Source organism: Coregonus lavaretus, assembly GCF_964263955.1.
Source record: "Coregonus lavaretus genome assembly, contig: HAP1_SCAFFOLD_5264, whole genome shotgun sequence".
Classification (NCBI taxonomy): domain Eukaryota; kingdom Metazoa; phylum Chordata; class Actinopteri; order Salmoniformes; family Salmonidae; genus Coregonus; species Coregonus lavaretus.
In genome coordinates, this window is record NW_028161338.1 from 5,001 (window position 1) to 14,824 (window position 9,824).

Consider the following 9,824-nt stretch of genomic DNA (forward strand, 5'->3'; position numbering starts at 1 on the left):
CTACCAGATGACAGACAGACAGACAGACAGACAGACAGATCACCATGTCCTCTAACTTCTACCAGATGACAGACAGACAGACAGACAGACAGACAGACAGACAGACAGACAGATCACCATGTCCTCTAACTTCTACCAGATGACAGACAGACAGACAGATCACCATGTCCTCTAACTTCTACCAGATGAAAGACATATGATTTGACAAGCTGCTGTGTACTAGAGTGGAAACAGATATATAGACATCAGGGATGTGAAACCCACAGGATAGATATATAGACATCAGGGATGTGAAACCCACAGGATAGATATATAGACCATCAGGGATGTGAAACCCACAGGATAGATATATAGACCATCAGGGATGTGAAACCCACAGGATAGATATATAGACCATCAGGGATGTGAAACCCACAGGATAGATATATAGACCATCAGGGATGTGAAACCCACAGGATAGATATATAGACCATCAGGGATGTGAAACCCACAGGATAGATATATAGACATCAGGGATGAGAAACCCACAGGATAGATATATAGACCATCAGGGATGTGAAACCCACAGGATATATATATAGACCATCGGGGATGAGAAACCCACAGGATAGATATATAGACCATCAGGGATGAGAAACCCACAGGATAGATATATAGACCATCAGGGATGTGAAACCCACAGGATAGATATATAGACATCAGGGATGAGAAACCCACAGGATAGATATATAGACCATCAGGGATGTGAAACCCACATGATAGATATATAGACCATCAGGGATGTGAAACCCACAGGATAGATATATAGACCATCAGGGATGTGAAACCCACAGGATAGATATATAGACATCAGGGATGAGAAACCCACAGGATAGATATATAGACCATCAGGGATGTGAAACCCACAGGATAGATATATAGACATCAGGGATGTGAAACCCACAGGATAGATATATAGACCATCAGGGATGTGAAACCCACAGGATAGATATATAGACCATCAGGGATGTGAAACCCACAGGATAGATATATAGACATCAGGGATGTGAAACCCACAGGATAGATATATAGACATCAGGGATGTGAAACCCACAGGATAGATATATAGACCATCAGGGATGTGAAACCCACAGGATAGATATATAGACCATCAGGGATGTGAAACCCACAGGATAGATATATAGACATCAGGGATGTGAAACCCACAGGATAGATATATAGACCATCAGGGATGTGAAACCCACAGGATAGATATATAGACATCAGGGATGTGAAACCCACAGGATAGATATATAGACATCAGGGATGTGAAACCCACAGGATAGATATATAGACCATCAGGGATGTGAAACCCACAGGATAGATATATAGACCATCAGGGATGTGAAACCCACATGATAGATATATAGACCATCAGGGATGTGAAACCCACAGGATAGATATATAGACATCAGGGATGTGAAACCCACAGGATAGATATATAGACCATCAGGGATGTGAAACCCACAGGATAGATATATAGACCATCAGGGATGTGAAACCCACAGGATAGATATATAGACCATCAGGGATGTGAAACCCACAGGATAGATATATAGACATCAGGGATGTGAAACCCACAGGATAGATATATAGACATCAGGGATGTGAAAGCCACAGGATAGATATATAGACATCAGGGATGTGAAAGCCACAGGATAGATATATAGACATCAGGGATGTGAAACCCACAGGATAGATATATAGACATCAGGGATGTGAAACCCACAGGATAGATATATAGACCATCAGGGATGTGAAACCCACAGGATAGATATATAGACCATCAGGGATGTGAAACCCACAGGATAGATATATAGACATCAGGGATGTGAAACCCACAGGATAGATATATAGACATCAGGGATGTGAAACCCACAGGATAGATATATAGACATCAGGGATGTGAAACCCACAGGATAGATATATAGACATCAGGGATGTGAAACCCACAGGATAGATATATAGACATCAGGGATGTGAAACCCACAGGATAGATATATAGACCATCAGGGATGTGAAACCCACAGGATAGATATATAGACCATCAGGGATGTGAAACCCACAGGATAGATATATAGACATCAGGGATGTGAAACCCACAGGATAGATATATAGACCATCAGGGATGTGAAACCCACAGGATAGATATATAGACATCAGGGATGTGAAACCCACAGGATAGATATATAGACATCAGGGATGTGAAACCCACTGAACGTTGCAGATAGAAACAGAATGAACTAGAGCTACCAGGATGATGGGGTCCGCCCCCTTGCGGATGTCAAGCCCCGCCTCCCCGTTGGAGTGGATGTTGTTGTCAGCGATCAGACCCTGAGCCGACAGGCGCAGGAACACCCCCGACGCACGACACTCACACACCTCATTACGGAGCATCACCATCTGGAACACAAATCATCTTTGATCAACATTACTATCTAAAAACACATCCAGTTAACAGGCAGGACATATATCACTCAACCCGACCCATCGATCAACCAACCGACCGATCAGATCGGGCAACCCTGTCTGGTTACCGTGGTGTTCTGGACGCAGCGCACCGCATAGGTCAGCCCCCGGAACACGTTTCCTTCCAGCCGGGCGTTTCCGTGGTTACACACGTGCACACCGCCCTTGCCGTCCCGGAACAGGCAGCGCCTCAGCACGCAACCCTGCACTGTCTCGACCAGCGCTTGGGCTCCGGGGTCGCGTTGCAGCTCCTCGGTCAGGGTTCGGATGTCAGGGGTCAGCGGGGGGGAGTCGGGGGAGGAGGGGGGGTGGCTGTCGTCCTGGTTGGGTCTGAGGAGATGAGAGAGGCTGTGGTGACTGTGAGCCACTCTGTAGTTTAGACTGTTGTTGCCTTGTCCTGAACCTTGCTCTCCTCTTTCCTCCTCCTCCTCCTCCTCCTCCTCCTCGCTAGGAGCGCTGTCGCTCCAGCCGTCCTCAATCACCGTATCCTGACACACTCCTTCCTCCCCCCCTCCTCCTCCTCCTCTCCTCCTCCTCTCCGTTTCTCCTTTCCTCCAGTCCTCCAGGGTGAAGGTAACCCCAGGGGGCTGTGTGGCTCCAGAATGCCCGCCCAGGGTGTCTCCAGCTGGGCTACCACTCCCAGGCGAGGCCCAGGATGTGGAGATTCGGGCCAGAGCGGCCAGATGTTTACAGGCCCAGTTCCGCTCTGTCACTGGAGCGCCCTCAACCGTCACGGACGCCGAATCACTTCCTGAGAAATCACAGCTATCCAATAGGCTGAGGGCCACGCCCAGGAAGTGGGTGGAGCTTCCCTGTGAGAATGAGCAGAAGCGGGCGTGGCAGGTTCCTGGCCCTCGGACCTGCAGCTGAGCTCCCTCGAAATTACAGTTGTCCAACTGGACGTGACCTGACGACGTCTGGGGGAGGGAGGAGGTAGAGTGGGGGAGAGGGAGAGGAGAGAGAGAGAGAGAGAGAATGAGACAGAGAGAGAGAGAATGAGACAGAGAGAGAGAGAGAGAGAGAATGAGACAGAGAGAGAGAGAGAGAGAATGAGACAGAGAGAGAGAATGAGACAGAGAGAGAGAGAGAGAGAGAGAGAGAGAGAGAGAGAATGAGAGAGAATGAGACAGAGAGAGAGACAGAGAGAGAGAGAGACAGAGAGAGAGAGAGACAGAGAGAGAGAGACAGAGAGAGAGATAATGTGAAACTGCAGCAAGCTCTAACAGAGTATTAACAGATGACCACTGCTAAGAGCCTCTAAAGGTGCAGAGCAAACCCAGTTAAAGGCTTAAAGCCACAGAACTGACTGACTGACACACCAGTTAGTCACCCAGTCAGCCAGCCAGTTAGTCAGCCAGCCTGCCAGTCAGCCAGCCAGTTAGTCAGCCAGCCAGCCAGTTAGTCAGCCAGTTAGTCAGCCAGCCAGTTAGTCAGCCAGCCAGCCAGTTAGTCAGCCAGCCAGTCAGTTAGTCAGCCAGCCAGCCAGTTAGCCAGCCAGCCAGTCAGCCAGCCAGCCAGTTAGTCAGCCAGCCAGTTAGTCAGTCAGCCAGTCAGCCGGTCAGCTAGCCAGTTAGTCAGCCAGCCAGTTAGTCAGTCAGCCAGTCAGCCGGTCAGCCAGCCAGACACCCCAGCCAGCCAGACACCCCAGCCAGTCAGCCAGCCAGACACCCCAGCCGGTCAGCCAGCCAGACACCCCAGCCGGTCAGCCAGCCAGACACCCCAGCCGGTCAGCCAGCCAGACACCCCAGCCAGCCAGACACCCCAGCCGGTCAGCCAGCCAGACACCCCAGCCAGCCAGACACCCCAGCCGGTCAGCCAGCCAGTCTGTAAAGCACTGTCACAACTACTGTTGTAAAAAAAAGGGTTTTTATAAATAAATGTGATCTGATTTGATGTACCTTGTATACAACGGTAGAGAACCATGCAGGCATGAAGACCAGGTTGCAGAGCCTGGCTGTGGGACACTGCTGGTCCAGACTGACTAGGAGAGCCACTTCCCCCAGCCTCCCTAACCCCACCACCTCCACAGGCACCTGGCAGGGTCAAAGGTCAAGATTTTCATTTATCAAAAAATTGCAGCTCTTATTACATTACAATACTTGATACTAACAGATATTAAACACAGTTTACTTGATACTAACAGATATTAAACACATCGTTTCCAGCTCCAGATGAATTTAAAGGGACAATCTGCAGTTCAAACAATAATAAAGAATATATAATTAATTTAAATGTCTAGAAATTGATGTATGAATCCCAGACAGACCCTTTAACTAGACATTGTGGCAGTAATAAATGATAAGACAACCTATAGAAACTGATATGATGTTTTTTATAGTGTAATGATGTCATGTCATGGTATCGTGAAAGTCAAGAGTTAGTCGATAATGGGTCTACATTCCATTACGTCAAGGTAGATTAGTGATGTTTAGGATAGCATGAGTGATGGGCAGGTTAGTGACTTTGGGGTAAAGAGTGATGAACATCAAAGACAGGGAGCGCCCATGGAGGGTTACCAGATGTATGCCAGGAAGAGGGTTAATAGAAGGGTATATAAGGTAGAGTGTTTTCTTTGTTCAAGTCAGTTCAACTGACGAAGGGCAAAGCCATGTCCGTTTGTTAGATGAACCCACGAGCTCGTGATCCAATAAACACTTGGTATAAAATCTCCAACAGAATGTCTTAAGTAAATTCTTGCATCTTGAACTTCCTCAATACCAGAAACTCATCATTAACAGAAACAATCAGTCCGTCACCTTCAGCAGCAGCTCCGCCTGCTCCTCGTACACCCCGGGGTGCAGCACCACCCGGTCGTACGCCCCCGCTACACCCAACGCCACCCTCAGCGTCTCCAGCTCCCGCCCAGGCCCCACCTGCCACACCCTCCTCTCCTTCCTCCGGCGGCGGAACAGGTGCAGGCAGGCGGAGGGCTGGAGCTCAGGGTGGGCGTGGTAGGACCAGGTACGACTGGCGAGGGCATGATGCCTCAGGGCTTCTCTCCAGGATGACGGCTCCAGGTGGGGCCGGCTGGGTACATGTGGGCAGACAGACAGACAGGCAGGCAAACAGACACACAGGGTTAGAGTATGTGGACGAGGACCTTATAGTTCAGGGTTCTTCAATTCTGGTCCTGGAGGGCCGAAACACCTCTGTTTTTCCATCCTCTCCTTCTAATCAGGGGCTAATTCAGACCTGGGACACACCAGGTGAGTGCAATTAACTACCAGGTAGAAATAAAAAAAACAGAAGTGTTTCGGGCCCTCCAGGACCGGAATTGAAGAACCCTGTTATAGTTGAAGAGAGAACGTCCATCTCCACTACGGTACCTGGGCCAGTTGGGGTGTCGGGGACACTCGGGCATGCCCAGGCAGAGCTGTCTCCAGCGGGTGTTATCCAGGGAGAGGATCAGCTCTCTCCAGGCCCTGCACACCAGGCTGCAGCGGCCCAGCCCTGGGAGGGGTAGGTAGGCCAGGACCACACGCCATACCTCCACTGGGAGGCTGACACCTCCACCGCCACTGCTGCTGCTGCTTCCACTGCTGCCCAATGACATGGCTCTGAAAGAGGGGGTGGGCACCTGGGGACAGACAGACAGACACAGACTAGGTTAGTTTAGACTAGACCTATACAGACAGACAGACAGACAGACAGACAGACAGACTATATTAGTTTAGACCTATACAGGCAGACTAGGTTAGTTTAGATACAGACAGACAGACAGACAGACAGACAGACAGACAGACAGACAGACAGACAGACAGACAGACTAGGTTAGTTTAGACTAGACCTATACAGGCAGACAGACAGACTAGGTTAGTTTAGACTAGACCTAGACAGGCAGACAGACTAGGTTAGTTTAGACTAGACCTATACAGACAGACTAGGTTAGTTTAGATACAGACAGACAGACAGACAGACAGACAGACAGACAGACAGACAGACAGACAGACAGACTAGGTTAGTTTAGACTAGACCTAGACAGGCAGACTATATTAGTTTAGACTAGACCTATACAGACAGACTAGGTTAGTTTAGACTAGACCTAGACAGGCAGACTATATTAGTTTAGACTAGACCTATACAGACAGACTAGGTTAGTTTAGACTAGACCTATACAGGCAGACAGACAGACTAGGTTAGTTTAGATACAGGCAGACAGACAGACAGACTAGGTTAGTTTAGACTAGACCTAGACAGACAGACTAGGTTAGTTTAGACTAGACCTATACAGACAGACTAGGTTAGTTTAGACTAGACCTATACAGACAGACTAGGTTAGTTTAGACTAGACCTAGACAGACAGACAGACAGACTAGGTGAGTTTAGACTAGACCTATACAGACAGACTAGGTTAGTTTAGACTAGACCTATACAGACAGACTAGGTTAGTTTAGACTAGACCTAGACAGACAGACAGACAGACTAGGTGAGTTTAGACTAGACCTATACAGACAGACTAGGTTAGTTTAGACTAGACCTATACAGACAGACTAGGTTAGTTTAGACTAGACCTAGACAGACAGACAGACAGACTAGGTGAGTTTAGATACAGGCAGACAGACTAGGTTAGTTTAGACTAGACCTATACAGACAGACTAGGTTAGTTTAGACTAGACCTATACAGACAGACTAGGTTAGTTTAGACTAGACCTATACAGACAGACTAGGTTAGTTTAGACTAGACCTAGACAGACAGACAGACAGACTAGGTTAGTTTAGACTAGACCTATACAGACAGACTAGGTTAGTTTAGACTAGACCTATACAGACAGACTAGGTTAGTTTAGACTAGACCTATACAGACAGACTAGGTTAGTTTAGACTAGACCTAGACAGACAGACAGACAGACTAGGTTAGTTTAGACTAGACCTATACAGACAGACTAGGTTAGTTTAGACTAGACCTATACAGACAGACTAGGTTAGTTTAGACTAGACCTATACAGACAGACTAGGTTAGTTTAGACTAGACCTAGACAGACAGACAGACTAGGTTAGTTTATACTAGACCTATAGACCTAAACTTCATTGTGATGGGTTCTTCCACTGCCTATATCATGAATGATGAGAGGTCCTGTATTGGTCTCAACCTCTAAAGACAGAGGCTCTCTGCTCATTCTCTCCTGGAGCAATGACTGGTCGTCGGGTCAGGTGACATTGTGGAACAAGCTAACGTCTTAACTAAAGGCCAGTGATGAGGATGAAGTTACATAGGACTGTCTTTCTGTCACCGCGTCATCATCGTCAAGGGAATTCGGACCAACTACCAACACAGCGTCGGGATGGCAACTGGTAATAACATTGGAACGTCGTGGGCGCAACTTTGTTTCAACATCGGTAAAGGAACGTTCTAAGAACATTCATTATTGGCTGGCTATATTGTAGCATATAACGGCAACCATTTAGCTGCCCCCATCTACGTTTTGTGGACGTACCTAGCGATATAGCTAGCAAACGAATACTCACTACACGTAGGATTCACTACATTGTAGACGAGGCTATATTTGACGTCTTACCCGTGTTAAAGTCACTTGGATGAAGCCCCACACATCCCAGCGTGGTTTTGAATTAGGTAGATAGTTCTAATAGCCATGCTTTTTTTGTTGTTGCGAATGATCGGAACAACGCCTGTGTCGGGATCAAGACTAGATACACGGAGAGGAATCAGACATTTTCCCTCACTTTACGGCAAGGCGAGCCATGGAAACCAACCAGGGACGCCCCTTGCACTGGGCGGGAGCGAGCGAGGGAGGGAGAGCGGAGGATGAAGACGGAGAGAACAGAGAGGGAAGGGAAACGGGAGGGAGGGAGGGAGAGCGAGCGGAGGATGAAGATGGAGAGAACAGAGAGGGGAGGGAGGGAGAGCGAGCGGAGGATGAAGACGGAGAGAACTGAGAGGAAGGGAAACGGGAGGGAGGGAGGGAGAGCGAGCGGAGGATGAAGAAGGAGAGAAGAGAGAGGGAAGGGAAACGGGAGGGTGGAGGAGAAGAGAGAGGGGAAGGGAAACGGGAGGGAGGGAGGGAGAGCGAGCGGAGGATGAAGAAGGAGAGAAGAGAGAGGGAATGAGACATTTAGAGAAGAGAGAAGAGCTCCCCTGAATGAGACATTTATATTTACATTTTAGTCATTTAGCAGACGCTCTTATCCAGAGCGACTTACAGTTAGTGAGTGCATACATTATTTTTTATTTTTTCATACTGGCCCCCCTTGGCTCACCTAAATAATGCTAATTTAACCATTCTTCTATTTGTTTTAAAATGTGGTGGTAAATATGTTTTACAGTGGTAAATATGAAAATAAAAGCTTCCAAATGAAACGAACACCCCCCACGTCTCCATTTATTTAGATGTAGTTGCGCTGTCCACTCGGTAGTGCTGAATGTAGGCCTCAGCTGAACTCCTTCAAACCCATAGGTTTTCCTTTGTACTTCCTCATTTACGCCATTTGTTTGCCACGCGCCCTTGATTAAAAAAAATTGCCTTTATTCCAATGCATTCGATGCATCCATTCATTTATCCTTGTTTGCTTTTGTCTGTCAGCTGTTTAGAGGCTCGTTGCTTTGTTTTCCAGGTGCTTGTGGGTAATGGTGTTCTCTGTAACCATTCAGAGGCTCATTGCTTTGTTTTCCAGGTGCTTGTGGGTAATGGTGTTCTCCGTAACCATTCAGAGGCTCATTGCTTTGTTTTCCAGGTGCTTGTGGGTAATGGTGTTCTCCGTAACCATTCAGAGGCTCATTGCTTTGTTTTCCAGGTGCTTGTGGGTAATGGTGTTCTCCGTAACCATTCAGAGGCTCATTGCTTTGTTTTCCAGGTGCTTGTGGGTAATGGTGTTCTCCATAACCATTCAGAGGCTCATTGCTTTGTTTTCCAGGTGCTTGTGGGTAATGGTGTTCTCCGTAACCATTCATAGGCTCATTGCTTTGTTTTCCAGGTGCTTGTGGGTAATGGTGTTCTCCGTAACCATTCAGAGGCTCATTGCTTTGTTTTCCAGGTGCTTGTGGGTAATGGTGTTCTCCGTAACCATTCATAGGCTCATTGCTTTGTTTTCCAGGTGCTTGTGGGTAATGGTGTTCTCTGTAACCATTCATAGGCTCATTGCTTTGTTTTCCAGGTGCTTGTGGGTAATGGTGTTCTCCGTAACCATTCATAGGCTCATTGCTTTGTTTTTCAGGTGCTTGTGGGTAATGGTGTTCTCCGTAACCATTCAGAGGCTCATTGCTTTGTTTTCCAGGTGCTTGTGGGTAATGGTGTTCTCCGTAACCATTCAGAGGCTCATTGCTTTGTTTTCCAGGTGCTTGTGGGTAATGGTGTTCTCTG

At 47.6% G+C, this 9,824-nt stretch overlaps 1 protein-coding gene across 1 annotated transcript in view; it reads right to left on the bottom strand.

Moving 5' to 3' along the window:
* The window catches only part of LOC311120802 (F-box only protein 10-like), a gene marked incomplete at its 3' end in the record, with an annotated part of 13,002 nt that extends 4,844 nt beyond the window's left edge, over positions 1-8,158 (bottom strand). The window contains exons 1-6 of the mRNA XM_084195381.1: positions 8,025-8,158; positions 5,835-6,085; positions 5,265-5,535; positions 4,407-4,541; positions 2,577-3,425; positions 2,293-2,442 (exon numbers count right to left, since the gene is read on the bottom strand). Of these exons, the coding sequence (XP_084051507.1) occupies positions 2,293-2,442; positions 2,577-3,425; positions 4,407-4,541; positions 5,265-5,535; positions 5,835-6,061 (1,632 nt within the window). The remainder of the gene's footprint in view (positions 1-2,292; positions 2,443-2,576; positions 3,426-4,406; positions 4,542-5,264; positions 5,536-5,834; positions 6,086-8,024) is intronic.
* Between the last annotated feature and the right edge of the window lie 1,666 nt (positions 8,159-9,824).